Below are 18,766 nucleotides of genomic sequence, written 5' to 3'. Positions count from 1 at the left end.
TTGCTAGGTTAGCTTTGTACTCTGCAATAGTAATCCATTTTTGCAGCTGCTTAACCTGTGGGGTTGTTTTTTTCCCCCCACTCACCAAATATAATTTAAGTCCAGACGGGACCTTCAGATAATCCAGTCTGACTTCCGTATATCACAGGCCTCCAACACCGCCCAGCCACCCACATGCCACACCCACCAATCTGAATTAGACAAAGGTATTACTGCCTGCAGGAGACTAAACTATTATGTATCACAGGCAGAAAAGAGGAGGGACTGAAGTGCACTGATGCCCAAAGGCCCTTGTAGTGTCAGGAAATCGATTGAGATATACCCATAAGAACTGCACCCACCATTGCAGAGGAAGGCAAACCAACCAACCAACCAAAAAAACAAGGTCACTGCCACTCTGACTTAGGAGGAAATTACCTTCTTGAGCATGCCCCCATCCCCCCATGCCCAGTGTCCTATCTCCAACAGCAGTCATTCTTGATGCGTCAGAGGAAGGATCACAGCAAGGGTGCTGGAATCTTTGTAGAAGTGGGGGGAGGAGTGGCAGCAGCAAGGCCAAAGTTCCTCCTCCCTCTCCACAGTTGGCTGCTCCAGAGTGAGCCAGCTGCCCTTTCTTCTGGCACCACAGCAGCCCGTGGTGGGTGAAAGCTACAATTGCAGTGCCTCCCCAGCAGAATAATATATATAATATATTCTGCTTGGGGAAAAAGATCTGCAGGATACATAAATTCTGTGCTTATGTTTCTTTTGTTAAAAAGAAAGAGAGAGAGAGAGAGAGAGAGAGAGAGAGAGTGTGTGTGTGTGTGTGTGCGCGGAAGGTATGCCCCCCTGGCACAATTGATTCCACTGGCCTGGAATACTTGACCTCTGCAATTCTTTTTGCATTATTTTGCACTACCCTGGAAATTCCCCTGGGATGGGGCATTTCCAGGGAAGTCTAGTAAACATTCGTAATTGTGCTTGAGAGGCAGTATGATCCTTAAGATAGTGCACTAGCCCACAAGTCAAGAGACTTGGTTTCTCTTCCCACTGACCTGCTGTATGACCCTTGGATCAATCCCTTCATTTCCCTTCCCACTGTTTGTCTGATTTGTTAATTTAGATTATAAACTCTTAATGGCAGGGACTATCTTTTACATGTGTGTACCGCAATATGCTGCTCTAAAAATCTTTCTTCTTTTGTGTTTTTTCACAGCTATTGATGGTTTCTTGTTTGTCCTTGTCATAGGCCTGGGTGAGTTTAATTATATTGCAGTACAGCTGTTGAAATTATTTTCCCTAAGCAGGAAGAATCTTGAGCTTGACAAGAACCAAGTTTGTTTCTCTGCTTTAAGTTCTTGATTATAAGAACTATCGTTCTTATCTTCATCTTTTCACAAATCTTAGTTCACTGTTTAAGTGCCTGAATTATTTTTTTCTTCTAGGAACTGACAAAGCAATGGGAAAGACAAGGAACAATGAAGCATGTCTAATGTGATCAGCAGTGCCTTAGAGCTACCATTGTAATATTGCTATGAACAATAAAGTTACTGTAGTTTGGGGGGAAAAAAAATCACAGTTTTGACAAGTCAGGCTCTTGGACAATTCTACTTGTGAATATAGTCAATTAAGCCCTTCTATTGATACACAAATGTGCTTTCTCATTCAGGGCTAGGGTGTGCCTTTAGAGCACAACCCTGAGTGTGGGATAGTGCAGACCACAATATCTCCCCCAAGCTCTGCAGTACACAGAGGGTAGTCTGCACTGCAATTAAACACCCATGGCTGGCCCAAGTTAGCTGACTTGGGCTTGCGGGGCCCGGGCTATGAGGCTGTAAAATTTGCAGTGTATATGTTCAGGCCCAAGCTCTAGGATCCTGTGAGGATCTTAGAGTCTGGGCTCCAGCCTGAGCCCAAACATCTACGCTACAATTTTACAGCTCCATAGCTCAGTGTAATGATCCTTTGTAACTAAAATGATACTATAATATATTTATTTTCAGTGAGTCAAAAATAATGTGGGAAGAATGGAAGCACTGCCTGTGCCTAAAACCAACCGCGATACTAACCTACCAAATAGATGGACAGTGTCCAAAAATGGCTAATATAGCATAAATCCTAAGGCATTTGACATTCTGCTACTTCTCAAATATGTTATCCATATGCACTGGAATTTTCCATGTAGCTAAATACACTTATGTTTTCACTGCAGCCTCTTGATTTCTTAAATTGTTTGGTTACTTGGGTAGCTGGTAGGACCCTTCCATGTGTATAAAAAAAAAACTAAACCAAACTAACTATGCTCTAGACTGTAGAGGCTTAACAATTGGTGCCTTTTCCTTCTTTTCTACCATCAACCATAAGTATGTAGGCCATACTTTCAGCATGGTGGACTGAAAAAGACTTGCAAGTCATGGTGGATAATCAGCTGAACGGGAGCTCCCAGTGCGATGCTGTGGCCTAAATGACTGTTGTGATCCTGGGATGTATAAACACAAGAATATCAAGTAGAAGCAGGCAAGTTGTATATCTTTGTATCTGGCACTGGTGCATCTGCTGTTGGAACACCGTGACCAGTGCTGGTGCACACAATTCAAGAAGGATATTGATAAATTAGAGCAGGATTCAGAGAAGAACCACAGCAATGATTAAAAGATTCAAAACATATCTCATAGTGAAAGACTCAAGGAACTTGGTATGTTTAGATTAGCAAAGAGAAGGGTAAAGGGTGATTTGATTACAGTCGATAAATACCTACATGGGGAACAAAACAATTATAATAGAAAGCTCTTCATTGTAGCAAAGGTATAACCTGATGCAATGGCTAGAAGCTGAAGCTAGACAAATTCAGATTAGAAATAAGGCAAAACTTGTTTAATAGTGAGGGTAATTAACCACTATAGCAATATACCAAGGCTTGTGGCAGATTCTCCATCACTGGACATTTAACAATCAAGATTAGATGTTTTTCTAAAATATATGTGCTATTTCAAACAGAAAATTAATTCAAGGAAGTTCTGTGGCCTATGCTACACAAGAAGTCTTAATAGATGATCATAGTTGTCCCTTCTGGTTTTATAACCTATGTATCTACAACTTGGGTACATTCTTTTAGATATCTGCTCTAAGTGTGAAAAAGATGCTGGATTAAGCACCCATTGTATACACAGAGTATTACAATTGACTGAGAATATTTTGGCTCTTTGGCCAAATATTAAACTAGAGATCATTAATATACAGCTATTTTAGGACTTCAGTCAAGTGCACTGTATCTTTCTCTTTCTAGAGACTAAGTCTGACGAAAAAGTATTTTTTTTCTCCACATCCAAAGCCATATTTTTCATTTAATATCACCTTACTTCCACATCAACAACTTTCAGTTGCTGCAAAATAAAAGCTGATAAAATTCAAAATCTGTTTCTAAATTTTGTTTAGAAATTAACTTTAATTAGTTTTGTTTTGTGCGATTTTCAAATCGAATGTTATGTTACATACACGAAAAATACCTTAAAAGAACATTATGGTTGCAGTCAAGCTCCCAAAAGTGAGCAAATGCCAGACTTAAGCTCACCTGTGCAACTTTAATTGTGTGTATTCCTTACAATATATTTTTAATTAAATGGTCACATACTATTTTTTCCACAGGACCCCTGCCTCATTCAGTGCATGGTGCTCACTTAATTAGCTGCTGTTCAATATTTTTTTTCTGCCCAATTATTGAATGTATGATCCCAGGCCTTTATTTATTATTTGCATACTATTTGTACCCTGCTCTGAAAAAAGAATTACTAATTTCCTCATGGGCCTATCTAGGTCAATCATCACTAATAAATGAGTGCTTCACAAACATTACTTTATTTTCATAATGCTCCGTAAAGGTGAGGGGGTGGTATAATCCCCATTGTATAGATGGGGAACTAAGGCAGATGAATTAAGGTCAAAAGTACCCATTAATTCATAGGTGCTGGTAGTAGTGGTGCTGCCGCACCCACTGGCTTGAAGTGGTTTCCATCATATACGGGGTTTACAGTTTGGTTCAATGGCTGTCAGCAGTCCACTATACAAATTATTCCAGTACCCCTGTATTAATTTGGCACACTCAATCTGAGCTACCTTGGACCTGATTTTTCAGAGTATATAGCATTATATATCACTAATATATTCAAAGCAGTTCCCATTGACTTCAGTTGCAGTTGTGTGTGCTCAGCATTTCTACAAATCTGACTCCAAGGTCTCAAGTCAGGCATGCAGAAAATGAAAAACACAATTGGGGACCACCTGTGAGAGGTTTGCTTTAAGTCACTTGCCCAGCATCATACAGCAACTCTGTGGCAGAGGCAGGGATAGAATCCAGTTCTCCAGGGCAGCATTCAACTGCTTTAACCATGAGACCCTCCATTCTCTTCCTCCAATGCCCCGCCTCATTCACTACACACTTTCCAACTACTGCAACAAGTGAAACCAGAGTCCTACAGACAACAGCCTCCTTTTCTACACAACCCTCACAAATCCCCAGAGCAGGTTCATCACATGCATTGAATGAGGGATCCTGTTGAAAAAAACAGCATGGGATCACGTAATTAAAGACCGTATCATAATGCATACACACAAGGGGAGTGAATTAAGGTAAAACAGCCAACTTAATTCTGACATTTCCTAATTTTAGTGCTTGACTTTGCAACCTTAGCATTCTTTTAACATATTTTAGGGTATGCAATTTTCTGCATGTTTAAAATAGTGGAAAAAGTAAAATTCCATCATGTGGAATCATATTGACACTCATGAATCAGCAGGGTTGAAACCTTTACATCTGCCACACAGACTAAGGTCATTTGAGCTAACAGAGTTACTGATTGCAGTAGGAGGTTGTCATCCTAGATGTGAACCAGCACTCGAGGGTGATGAGACACTTTGCCAATGGGTTTCACGGATATTTGCTGACAGCAGAGGAATGGTGAGATTCGTGAATCTTGAGCACCCAGGCTCTAGATGGACGGAGATGCTCTTGTGGGCAGACTCTTCTGCCTGTTCTCAAGCTTGACTCTTTGTGCCCCATTCCCTCCTACTTGATTCTCTCTCAGTCATGTCTTTTTCCCACCCTGGCTCCTCAGTCCTGTCCTACTAGCCTCAGCTAGCTGGTCCCAGTGTCCAATCCTCAGGCTTCTCAGCCTGCTGCCAGTCTCCTTACCCAGTCAGTCCTAATCTCCACCTCTGGCTGCTCTGTCCCAGGCTGCATCCTCCACTCCCAGTCTACTTGTTCAGTCATTCCCAGTTTCCCCCAGCTCCTATCTCCAGTCTCCTTGTCAGCAAATCCAAGTTCCACCCATCTCCTCTGGCTCCCAGTTCCAGTCTCCACCCCTGGATTTCTCATCCATTCTCACTGTTTCCTTTACCAACTCCTTGCTCCAGTCTCTTCACCCAGCCAATCCCAATTCTCCCTCCAAAGCCCTTGTCCAATCTCAGTCTCACCCAATACCTTATCTCCCCCAACTCCACTCATTTGCAGGCCAAGTCTCCTTGCCCAGCCAGTCCCACTCTCCCCTGCACTCCCACTCTCAGTCCCAATTTCCTTCCCCGCCACCACCAGCCTTCAGTGCCAGTCTCCCTGCTAGGCTCATTGTCCCAATCTACTCCTCTCTCCAGGTCTGACAACTATCAGCACTGCACATAAATTAGGGGGGCTTGTCTTTGTGGTCTGCTTCCAGCCCGTGGCTTGATCAGAGGCATTACTTTAATCAGAATACTTCTCAGTGTTGTAAGATTCAGTATTTGAGGGTGGGCACTAAAGAATATGTAAGTCCTCCTTTGAAGTGGCAATGTTTTCGCAGTGGTCACTGACCAAATCATTAAGGGTTAGGTTGTGCCATTTAGGCACAGACCTTTGTTTAGGGTTGTGAGGAGCTGCATTGCCCCAGTAGAGCACCATAATAATTGCATCTCTGCGTATGCCTCTCAGAATTTGCTCATACACCAGGAAGCCTTTCTAAAAGGTGAGGCATACTCCCCCTTCTATGGCCAAACAGAGTTGCTAGCTATCAAGTTTGGGTGGGTGGGTGGGATGGCTCTATTAACTTTTCACCTTTTCCTGTGCCCTTTGTGGTGCGCCAGAGGGAGTTGTTAAAGGAGCAGTCTCTGCATTTCCATGACTGCAAGGACAGCACTTCTGTCCAGCTTTTATGTAAGTTCCTTATTCTCCTCCCACAACACTGTGCAATCTCAACACTTAGCAATCCACCTATTTCCTGGATGTCAGTGATATGATTACGGTCAGTGATGTGTTATGGCCCCTCAGGTTTAAGGAATTATGAGAAATATCATGGCTCAGCACATAAATTAAGTAATTAGTCTTGTTTCTGTTTCTCTTAGGATCATGTACATTGGATTCCTTTGTAAAGGTTTAATTGGCAGTCAGTCTTATTCACTGGGCTGAGGCAGCAGAGGCAGAGCCCACGAGTCCTGCTTAATAGCAGCAGAGACTAAATGTGCTGATATGGCATCATGGAGTATTGTGGGACAAGCATAACTAGTATTATTGCTTTAAGATTCCCGGAAAGACTATGCTGTATAAGATTCTGAATACTCACCCGTGTGGAGGTGGGGGAACAAAGGAGTCCTCCAGATGGGGTTAAAGTTCAAAAGGTATTGGAGACTTGGGTTCAAAGCATCAGCTGGAGTAAATAAGCATCAGTGTCAATGGTGTGATGCTGGTCTACTGCAGCTGAGGATTTGGCTTTTGAGATTCTGAGTACCACTTTGGCAAATGGCTGTCATAGTGTTGCATATAGACATGCTTTGGGATTGATTGATAGGAAGGAGATTGTAGACATATAGGGCATCATGGTAACAGCTATTTTATTTACTGGTTAAAATTTATATTAAAAATAAAAGAGTCTAAGGGATTTCCCCAGAACTTAGTTATTTTATATTTTGCCTTCTGGGAGGGGGAGTCAGGAATATAATGATAGAAGGCTGATGCTGAACAAAACTGACAAAGTTAAAAAAAATACAACATCCACAGAGTATTTTATTAACTTACTTGTCAGCTATTGTTACTTAGAGATAAGCACCAGGATTTTCTTAATACAGAGAGAGTTTTACTGCGATTAAAGTACAAGCACATCAAGTTATGTACTGCACCAAGTTTGATACATTCAAATCAAATGTTATTCTCAGAGAAATCGCCTTCTCAATTTCTTGCAGCATGTAGGTTTTTATTACTTTAATCTATTCATGGATCTTCTAGCAAAAGATACTAAAAGCAATTATATAGGGAAAACTGGAAGCTAAAATTAAGTTGAGAAATTTCAGAAGGCCTATTCCTTTGATAAAAATATCTGTATTTATGTGACTAAACACATTGTCCTGGTTCATAAACTGCAAATGAAATACCACAGCCAAAGCTATCTACCTGCTGCTCTACACTGCACTGGCATATACTTTAATCATCTTGCTATGACAACACTGTGATTAGGGATTTCTCTTATGTATGTGCTGACCTTTTCCAGTGTATTCGTTAAAAGAAACAACTGTGCAAATATGTGTGTCAAAGAAAATGAAAAATAATTAGTAAAGCTAGTGATTGCATCTGCTGCTCTTTCAGCAGCAAGGGAACATATGTGCCAAAAAGAGGAGGGAAAATGAAACATATGCACTACACCTACATTATTAATTTTTAATTTGTTCTTTTCTCTTCTTTGCAGGTGTCCGGAGATATGATAAAGGACAGCTCTACTCCGCCTCCGAGCTGAATCAAAATGCGAACCTGCTCTTCCTCTTCCTTTGCATTTTTCTGTAGAATAAAAAGGAGAGCCCATTAAACAACAGCTGGTGTCACTTTAACCTGTGAGAGCTGAATTTTAGAGTTGGATACAAATAAGAATATATGTAAGTGTTGTATACCTCAAAATACTCCTATTTCAGAAGAAAAGGAAGCAAAAATCACTATAAAAATGCAAATGCCTTTGCTCAAATGAAAAACAATTCATTATAACTCATGGCTTCAGACAGGAAAATACAGCCTTTTTCTCCCTTTTTGATTTCAGAAAATAAATTGCTACTGATCACTGACCAAAGGCAACAGTGTCTGGGATTAATCACATGTCCTCAAAATTTCATCAACTACTTTTTGTTTCAAAAAAGAAAAAATGTTGGAAATGTAAATTTAGAAATCCCCCTGTTGTGGTGTAATAAAAAACAAAAAATGAAAAAAACAAACAAACCCTAACAGATTTCCACAATGACAATATATGCTTGTCAGCAAGTGTGATTGTTACGAATGTCCAATTCTCGTTTCCATGTCTTTAGAATTGTAATTTTCCTGTCACACAATCATCACTTGATGCATTCTTTAATGACATAAAATCCATTAAGGACAAGGATCCAACATTGTTTTTGGAAATTTCTGTGATTCCTTCCCTCCGCCCCCCTTCAGATATCTACAACTGTCAATTATACAAGCAAATTCGGCTCGCACTTATAACATAGCAAGTTAAGAGTATCTCCACTGAAGTCAGTGGAATTACCTTGGATTACTGCTGGAGTAAAGGAGAGCAGAGTTTGGCCCATATTCTACAAAAGTCAAGAATAGTATTGCCACAATTGAGAAAAGGAATTGTAGGAGTATAGGAAGAATCTGTCTGTCAAGCAAGTCTAATTAAAATCAATGGGGAATATACAGGTGAAAAAGTACAATTAGCACAGCCAGAAATTAGTAGCCAAAAGCTGTACATCTTGAAGCCTGCCCAGGAGAAGTCAGGAAGCCTTGATATCTAAAGAACTAATGTGAAGCATAATATGCAGAACGAGACCATTAATGAGGCAATGTGGAGGGAGCCAACCTCCCCATCCGCTAACTGAAGAATATTATATTTAACTCATGCAACAGAGCCAACCAAAAAGGAGTGTATTTATACTTCAGTTTTAAAAAAACAAACAACCCAGAAAGCTGTTGCACCCACTGAATAGCCAGGTAATTATACATCTGTACCCCATATCCATCCTTGCCCTTTTGCCTTTGTGGCATGTTCACATATCAGTTATGGCCTCCATTTAGACTCCAAACCTATGGATTATTAAGCAGATATGAGCAATGTTACATACGAGTAATGTAACTGAGTAAAATGTTTGCAGGATCAGGTCACTGGATTACCCTGACTTTTAAGGGAGATGAGCAGCTGCACAGACATCAATGGGAGCTCCCGGTAGTCAGCACCTCTGAAAGTCAGACCATATGCGTTTCCTAATGCGAACCTAAGATACACATGGCCACAGATGGTAGCAAACCTTTGTTATCAGAGTTCAAATCCCATTCTGGTCGCAGTTTGGTACTATTATCCATTCCTTAGTGAACACTTTTTCACATAAAATAATCCACTACATAATTTAGCGCAAATGCAGTCTCTTCTCAGCAAAGCCAAGGTTATAAACAGTGAGATGTGTTGCAAGGCAAGACTGATGCATATGAATTTTTGAACACACCAACAGCCAGCACTAGCCTCAGTGTTCATCTTCACATGTAGTTCTTTTTCCTTGTCATGACTAAGGCTTTGTCTACACTAACACTTCTGTCGATAAAACTTCTGTCAGTCAGGGGTATGAAAAAACACGCCCCTGACCAACATAAATTTCACCAACAAAAGCACCGGTTTGGATGGCTGCTCACTGGGGGTGATTTAATTATGCTGATGGTAGAGCTCTCTCCCATCGGCACAGAGCAGCTTCACAGGAGACCTTACAGAAGCGCAGTTGCAGCAGTACAAGCTGTGCTGCTGTAAGGTCTGTAGTGTATATACAGCCACAGGCTCCGATTCAGCAAAATACATAAGCACGTTTAATTTTAAGCATTTGTTTAAATCCGTTTTACTTCAATTGGCTTAACACAGCATGGGATTAAGTGCTTTGCTAAATGGGAATGAATTTTAACATGTGCCTCAGTACTTTGCTGAATCAGGACCCAACTGCTGCTCCTGTGTGAGAACACTTGTGATTTCTGCGGAATTTTTTCAAAATTTATTTTAGGTTTGTTCTATTTTTTCTTTCCAGAATCTTCATCCCTCTCCCATCCTAGCATCTCTTTCAGTGCTTCATCATCAGAGTCAGGCTCTATAGCTTGATGTGGCAGTTAGAATTACAAAATTTACATATTTGTGTAGCTTTCCCACAGCACTTGACTCCAATTAGAGCCTGATGATTCCATTATTTGTTAGAGATTGTATCAGTAGGAGTACTAGCAACAAAAGTTCCAGTGATCACTAGGAGGAGGAAAAAGGAAGGTAGAACACATTTGGGAAAAATATTACAGAAATGAGACAGAAAATTCCCATCCTAGAGTAGAAGTTAGTAATGACAATGAAAAGGAACTGCTTGTGAAAAAGAAGAGAAGTTAATGAGGCTGTTGGCCCATTTAAACCATCACTTGTAACATATATACTAGATGAAGGAAGTTTCTGAATTCTCCTTTTTTTCCTGAACTTGCATATGCAACTATTGAAGGCGTCAATCCTGATTTCCTTCCCAGCTTCCTTGTTCACTGATTGTGTTTTTGAAATCTGTGTATATTTTTTATGAAGTATTGCAAGCCTGATTATTCCCTGTTGTACCAGGTCTGCAAATCACTCCTTAGAACAAAGGAATTTGCTTGTAATTTTTAAATTACAGAGTTGGTTACTACCTGGTTTTCAAAAAATTACAATGCACAGAAAATTATTTACTGCTTCCTTTCTACACGGCCGGGCTTGGAATAAAAAGCAGCCTAATAAACCCATACGGAAATACTCAGACTCTTAAAGTACTCCTTCTATTTTTATCCTGTGTTTAAAATCAAAAGGATTTCTCATCTCCCCAGGTACTGTGACAGATTAACGGTCCAAAACAAGCTCCATTTTGGGGCTGAAAATCTGTTCAGATGCCCCTTCCTGTGTGATAAAAAAAACTAAAAAATAGCACTTAGAAAGGATGTTTTCCAGTTTAGTTTTCACTCCACCGCTTCACCTGTGACAGAAGTGATCATACATTTTTCATCTCTTCCTGCTGCCCTCTTTTATACATGGTCATCTACAGAATCACATGTATTAAGATTGGAAATTATGTCATAAGAAACATAAGATTTGGTACGAATGGTAAATCTTAATATTAGACCTGTGGCGCTGCCTGCTAATAAACTGCCAAATATAAAGTAAAGGCGTGATCCTGCATCCTTTTTGCCAAAGCTGATAGTGGAAAAAGTGTATGCAGGATCAAGCCTCAAAGCTCTTCCACATTTGTTACTCCCATTGAAAGTCAATGGCTGTTGGGTACCTAAATTCCTTTTTGTACACCTTTGAGAATCTCGCCCTGATTCATAAATCAGAAGACAGATTCATTGGCATGCTCCAGTGGCTTTGTGCTGCTCTAGCAATGTAAAAGAACCGTAAGCTCAGCTTATATGGGTGACTGAGCAATACATTGCATCATTAGAGTAGGGCAAAGCAGCCAGTGCATAGCAGTGGATATGGTACAGAACATTATTTGTTTATAATATTCTTATTCCCTAAATGAAGTGTGATTCTTAAAAATCTGAAATATAAAATAAAATGTTTATTCATCAAGTGGGAGATAAAAGTTATACCACTGATTCAATATTGACCTTAGGTGGTGGTTACAGCCATACATTTTTATTTGTTGACTGCAAATCCAAATTAAGCATGACTTAGAGTGTCTCAGTCTCTGGTATCTTTCCACAGGATTAAGTCAGACATTAAGTGTTTCCAATGCCTCTTTATACCACTGCTTTCATTTCCTCTGCTAATTAAACATTATCCACCAACTGGATGTGTTACTTAGAAATCCCTTAAGTTTCCCTAACTAGAACCTCCTCTTCTGACTAGGATCCCACAGTGTCCCTTGCCCTTGCATGGTCTAGTCATGGATAATTATTACATAAACTGTTGTGTGTGCGCATATGCGTGTGGGAGAAGATTAATATCCAGCCTTTGCATAGTATTTTTCATTCACATTACACAGAAAAATCCTGAAGATTCATTTTTGATGTAAATAATCACATGAGCAGGATTTCAATATATAGTAATAGTCTAGACACAGACTTCAGCAACCAAATAAATTCATAAGAGGCTGCTTTAGACACCAAAAGAAGAACCCTTATTTATGTAGAACAGGGTTCTGTAAGAACATCTCTAATATTTAATTGAAAGTTTGTTTAAACAAAATGCAGGGTGGACTACTAAAAGGAACAAACAGAGGACCCACTCAGTGTGTGCATACACGTGTGCACTTGAAGCCCTAACAAGTGCCAGAGAAATCGAAACTCATAAGTAAATAAAAATCACCTTAAAAATAAGATATCAAGTATATTCCAATGATTATTCATTATTCATTGGTCTGACCCAGTATGGCCATTCTTATATGATTATGATGAGGTAAAAAATTATGTTCTTTAGAAAGATAACCTATTTAGTTCTCAGTGGTGGCAGTGTGGGGAAATACGTGGAGCTACACGCCGCTGTGAAAGGCGGGCTGCATCCACACTCACTGCTGTGTGTAGTTATCCATGGCAGTGAAAGCCTCAATGTATAGTAGCAGATTCCGTCAGCTCTCCAATGCCAGAGCCTTTCTCTGCTGTCTTCTGACAGGGAAGCAGGGAGACAGCAGGAAACTACACTGCTAAAAATTGTAGACTTGGAAGACACTGATTGGGCATGGAAAGAGTCATGTAGGGTATATACCCTAAGGTTCAGGCATATAGGAAACTCTACTCTCCTAAGCAGTACCTCACTGTCTACAATGTTATTTATACCTATGACAGTGGGGCATGGAGTGTCTGTACTCTACTCGCCGCCATAAGTGTAGACCTACTCTTCGAGAGACCACAGAGCAAGAACCAAATGAGTTAATTGGAATACTTCCTTGAACTCCCCTTTGCAAGTTCACTTATTAATCACAATGCAATGGGGCATTGTGATTTTGCTTGCCTGCACCACTGATGCCTAATGGAGAGAGAAACAGGAGAAAAAACATGATTTAAAAATAGCAATAGTGCCTGCTTTCCTCAATATATGTACTTTAAAGCAATTTTTCCTGAAAGAAGACTGTTCAAGTTTTGCATGAATAATGCATGCAATCATTAATGAATTAGGACCTGGGAATATGGAGCATTTGTCTTACAGTTTTCATGTTCACCACTTTATGAATTTCTGTTCTTTTACTATTCTCTTGGGGCATCAGATAGCTTAATAGGTTAGTTTATCTGAGGTTCTTTTTATTTAAAAAAAATCTATACAGTAAAGTTAGTCATTAGCCAAAATAGAAGGCAATTTTCAAGTAGTCAAATAACAGCTAAGCAAAGACTGTCTAAAGGACAAATTCTGCCACTGGATGCATGAGTAAGGTTCCCAATAAAGTAAATGAGAGCTGGGTGGGTCAAACCGGGACCTTTGTTCCATAGTTGAGGAGGACCCCATAGTGTGAAACTCGTGTGGTTCTTCTGCTCAAGGGGTGCCTGGATGTGTGGACTGTGTGTGGCATCTTCTGTTATGTAATAGGGAAGTCCTGCAAGCATCTCAATGCTAACCCAAAGAGGGTGGGAAGGAATAGGGAATAAACACACCAATGGCAGGGTGGGTACAGGACCTAGGGTTCCATGTCTGTATGGATCCTTCCATCACTACCAAAAAACAGTGAGAGGGACATAAAGTGGCCCACATAGGCTCTCTAGTGCTTTATAGCTGAGATGGGAAGGAGAACAATTCCCCACTACTGCACTGTGCATTTGTCTAGTGCCTGCCCCAGTTATTCAGGCCAAATGCTGGGATGTAGAGGTTAGCCAGTCAAATGCCAGCTATATGGTAATTCATAAAAAATTCTTCATGAGCTACCCAAATTGAAGATGTATATTCCCTTTCCCTTACACTTATCCAGGTCAATTTATCTGTCAAAAGTCCTCTCCCAACTTTTCATCTGGATTGTTGTTTCTTAACATCTTTTTAAATCAAAATTGTATACATCTTAGAAATTTAACTTTTTGTACCAGCTTCATCCTGGGTCAACTGCTCAAAGATGGTTAAAATTCTAGATAAAGCCACTTTGCATCCCGATTTCACAATAAAATATTTGACTTGTAAATACTGAAACTATAGAATCTTTATATAATTTATAGATATTTATATAATCTTTATATGATATAATCTTATTACATATCTCTTGGTATGATTTCACATCAGTACCCAAAAACAGCTGTCCAAATCGAGTAATTTAAGCCCGTACTGGAACCAATTGTCACTTTGATATTTCCTAAGGATAAATTTCCAGTTATTATTGAATGTATTTAAGAGAGGGGGCCTTGGCAACAGGAATTTAAAAAAAAATTGTCCAAAGCTGTTAATCCTTTCATCCAGACCACCTTATTTATTTATTTAGGTGACCTAACTTTCTTTTTACCCCAACAATCACTAGAAATAGCTATACCTGGGCTTCACTCTTGTCGAGTTTTACCCAGTTGATCACATCTTTTAATTGTGATGCATAAGCAGCCAAATTAAGGAAAGCTAGCCCACCCCATTTTTTAGGTTTATACAGAACTTTAAGACTCAACCTTTGTCTTTTATGTTACCATATGAATGTTAATAGCACATCCTGGCAGGGATGCAATGAAACAAAAACAACAATTTTGGGAGGATGTTCATCTTTACGGAGGCCAAGAAGTTTCCTCAGAGTCCTATTATTTTAATCCACATTGGAGTGTAATCAGCCTGTACAGTTTTTTACACTTTTCCACAATATTTATTTATTCCTACATATTTTGAAGATTCATTTGCACATTTAAATGTATGTAGCTGACAACAGTTTGCTTTGACCCTTTCAGGAGTATTAATGCCAACATTTCAGATTTATCATAGTTTATTTTGAAGTCTGATACCTGCCCAAATTCCAAAGTCAATTGTTCTAGAAGTTTTAATGAGTCTTCTGGATCCTGTAAGTGTTACAAGACATGGTCAGCATAGAAAGCTATTTTGTGTTCTAATCCAGAAGGCATTTTGATGCCTTTTACCAAGGGGTTGTTCCTCACATTTATTGCAAATAACTCCATTGCCAAAGCAAATAGGAGGACTAACAGGGTGAACATATTTGGGCAAGACGGCTCTCAATCTGTCTGTTAGCATCTTAGCATAAATTTTAGCATCCACATTAAATAAATAGGTCTGTATGATGTACAATTGGTAAGATCTTTTCCTTCTTTAGGAATGACCACAATTTTTGCCTCTTTCCATGAATCTAATCTCATACCCTGAAATATACCATTAAAATCAGTTAAAATAGGGACAAAAACTTGCATTAGAGCTCTTTCCAGAAAACCCATTTGGACCTGGAGTTTTACTGGATTTTAAATTACAACTTCAACTTCCTCTGAAGAAACTGGCCTATCAAGAGCTGACACATCACCCTCTGAGAACTGAGGTAATTTCACACTTCTCAAATATCTATAAGTTTAGAATTTGGATGGTTTGAAGCATACAAAATATTGAAGAAGTTCGCAAATGTTTCAGAGATCTGTACGGAGCAACCTACTAAATCTCCCTTTTTATTTCAAATACGAGGGATGGCTGATTTTCCTGTTTCTTTTTTAACTTTATGGCTAAAAGCCTATCAGGTTTATTGCCCTTTTCATACTATTTTTTTTACATCTAAGTGTCTGCACAATCTTACCTGTTTTTAAACAGGTTAATCTTCCCACTCATCTCATTTATTTTCTTATACACTTTTAGATCCTGTAGATCTATGTCTACCTTTACAAACACAAAGGTGTTTAACCAACTCTTTCCTTCAAGAGCTCTCATCTTTTTCACGTATGATGCTTTATTTATAAGGATATTCCTCATTACTACCTTTCCAGCATCTCAGAGAACACTTGTATGGATCCCTTTCTTCATTTTCTTCTATATATTTCTGAAAAAATTTCTTCCAGGTCTTGAATTCTAAGGGAGTCATACCACAAAGCTCTATTCAACTGTTGGGCCCTTTGTTTTTCCACTGAGTACCAATCTTTTATTTTGATATATGCAGGGGCATGATCAGACCAAGTTATAACTCAGATTATCTTTTTAGACCAAATTAGCCCTGGTCCTAGAAACAAAAATCATGTCAATCTGAAATAAGATCCATGAGTAGCAGAACAACATGTATAGTCCCTGACATCCAGATTCATCTCCCACCAGACATCAACCAGATCCTCATTTTCTAGGTGATGCACCAAATTTACACTTTCTCCTCCTAAATGCCCTCTGTGTATATTGCATTGATTCAAAATGGGATTAAACACCTCATTAAAAATTGCCCTAAGAATAATATTTCCTTCCCTAAAATCTCTTAAATCTCCAAAAAAAACCTGATAAAAAGAAGCTTCCCCTTGATTGGGAGCATATACACTAGCTAAGGTGAAAAGTTACCTTTCAAAAATATCCTTTAATTAAAATATATCTGCCCTCTGTATTGATTAATTTTGCTGAAACAATAAAAAGGAAGTGTTTAGCAAACAGTATTGCCACCCCTCTTCTATTAGATTGCCCTGGAGAGACATGGCAGCTGTGTCCAAGAAGCATTCAGATATTTATCATCATTTTCCTTCAAGTGTTTCCTGTACCTAGATTATACTAGGAAAATCCTTTTTCAGTGAACAGAACATCCTTTTCTTTTTTTGTTGGATTGTTCATCCCCTTAACACAACTAGTCATGACATTAATAAACTCACCCATGAGGACTAAGTCTGCTCTCACCCAGTATATTCCCCTTTGTTAAAAATAGTCATACAGCTTCTTCCCACTGCCACCAGAAAGTTGTCAGGTCTCTGTTACATTTGCACCTCCTCTTTAAATAAGACATTTAAGATACAGCTCACATCACACACAGAGTGATTTTAAAACTCCCACATATGTTGCTTTTCCTTTCTTTAACACCTATATTGTGCTACCCTGATCCTCATTTACCATAGATTTTTTAATTCTGAGCTCTGACTTTTTAAAATTAAATATTGTTATATGTTTTAATATTGTTTATTAACATCTGTTTTTGTTCTCTTATCCCCTCACTCCCCGTACATTCCACCATTGTCACGTGCCCCTTCTAGACTGGACTCTCCTTACTTTCTTCATGGGCATGTTAGTTCTCTGCTGCAGGGGGATTTTCTTCTTTCTTTTTATATCTATATAATCACACTTTAAGAAGCAAGCCTTGTCTAATCTCAAACTATCTATATAACATCCAGCCTTATGAGATTATAACATCTTTAAATTCATTTATTGTTAAAATTTTCCACCATAGGTGATCCTTCTCCAATTTTGTTCCTAATAACTACACCACAGGAGCGAACATTTTTTATTTCTACCAGCATGTCCTTCAAGTCAGCCTTAGTGATGGGTGCTTCTCCATCAGCCTATATACTTTGTTTGCTGGAGTGGGAGTTACTCTCTTTCATGGCCATGGGAACAGACTTTTGTATTGGAGGATTTATTTCCTTTTTCGGACATCTAAATCTTATCTTTTCTCCTTGCTTGTTGTGCCTTTCTTAAGACAGCGGCTACATACTTCTCCTTTGTTTGTCTGACCTTTCCAAAATGGCAGCTGTTACACTTTCTCCCCAGACACGATAGTAAAAAAAACCATCCACACCTCATTTCACTCACCCACTGTCTCTTTGCAGGATAACGAGGGTCCTGTTCAACATCTCCATGCTAGAAAAATATTTTTTGCAGGGAGAACATGTAACTGTTGATAGTGGAGGGGCACGTGACTGCCCCATGCATTGCCTCTGCTGCCTAACCATCAGCCCTTTGCATGCTACCCTTCTTGCTGCCTCCTTCCTCAGCATCTCTCCTCACTTTACCCTTTCCCCCGCACCCCAGTCCCACTGCTTCTCCATAAACCCTGGTGGGGCACATCCCTCTCCCTAGGCTGTGTGGAGAACCAATCCCTGGCAGGAACACTCAGCTCACCTGCAGGCTGGCTGGTGGGCTCCTTCCTCCCCCATTGCCTCTGGCAGGGCTGGTGCCCCAAGAAAGCCCAAGATCTTTCTGCACAGGGCATTGCCCAGGAGAAGCCTAGTCCTGGGTGTGCCATAGCTGCCTGGAGCCCAGCGCAGCACCAGCACGGGAGAGCAAAAAACGGTGGAAGGAAAGATCATAAGAAAGGTACAGAATAGTGAGCCATATTTTATATTAAGATTCCATTTATAAAATGTTTTATAAAGGGCTAGTATAATGTTCATTATACACATGAGTAGAATATTTATATTTGGTTATAAGCTCATCAGTAGAAGGTACTATGTTTATGAGCCATGATAATAAGCAAAATATTGGCCTGCTGAAGGCTATAGCAATTGATTAACCATTCATTAAAACACCTATTAATCCTTTAAGGGCCATTAGTCTTCCTCTTTAGTATAAATATTGATAAACCCTCAATTTTCATTAAAACGGAAAGAAGTCTGTAATGGAGAACATATTGATATAATACAGATTTTTTTGGCATAGGAATGTGCCATATTTTATAAAAATAAATGCGATCGTGGCCATTGGAGTGCATATCTGCTGCTTAATTATAGCCATCATCATTGAAACCATGTCTCATATATATATATGCACATTAAAGAAGAGAAAACTGATGTGATCCTGCTTATGTGTGAATGACAGAAGAGGTAATATCACTATGGACGTGCTGCAGGACTCTGGGGGAAGCCATTCTGATAATCTATCAGCATGTATTACAATCTTTCTATCAAACTCAGCCAAGTCATTATAGAACT

General features: G+C 39.4%; 1 protein-coding gene across 6 annotated transcripts in view; it reads right to left on the bottom strand.

Annotated features, from left to right (window-relative positions):
• KCNH8 (potassium voltage-gated channel subfamily H member 8) overlaps nucleotides 1-18,766 on the bottom strand; it is a 337,777-nt gene that overhangs the window by 168,330 nt on the left and 150,681 nt on the right. For all 6 annotated transcript variants that reach the window (XM_039525054.1, XM_039525058.1, XM_039525057.1 and 3 more), the window contains one exon: nucleotides 7,641-7,768. In XM_039525054.1, coding sequence (XP_039380988.1) covers nucleotides 7,641-7,768 — 128 coding nt within the window. The remainder of the gene's footprint in view (nucleotides 1-7,640; nucleotides 7,769-18,766) is intronic.

The sequence above is a fragment of the Mauremys reevesii genome, linkage group 2 (genome assembly GCF_016161935.1).
Source record: "Mauremys reevesii isolate NIE-2019 linkage group 2, ASM1616193v1, whole genome shotgun sequence".
NCBI classification, from domain to species: Eukaryota; Metazoa; Chordata; order Testudines; family Geoemydidae; genus Mauremys; species Mauremys reevesii.
Note: the sequence above shows the minus strand (reverse complement) of the source record. Positions and strands in the feature narration are given on the sequence as shown.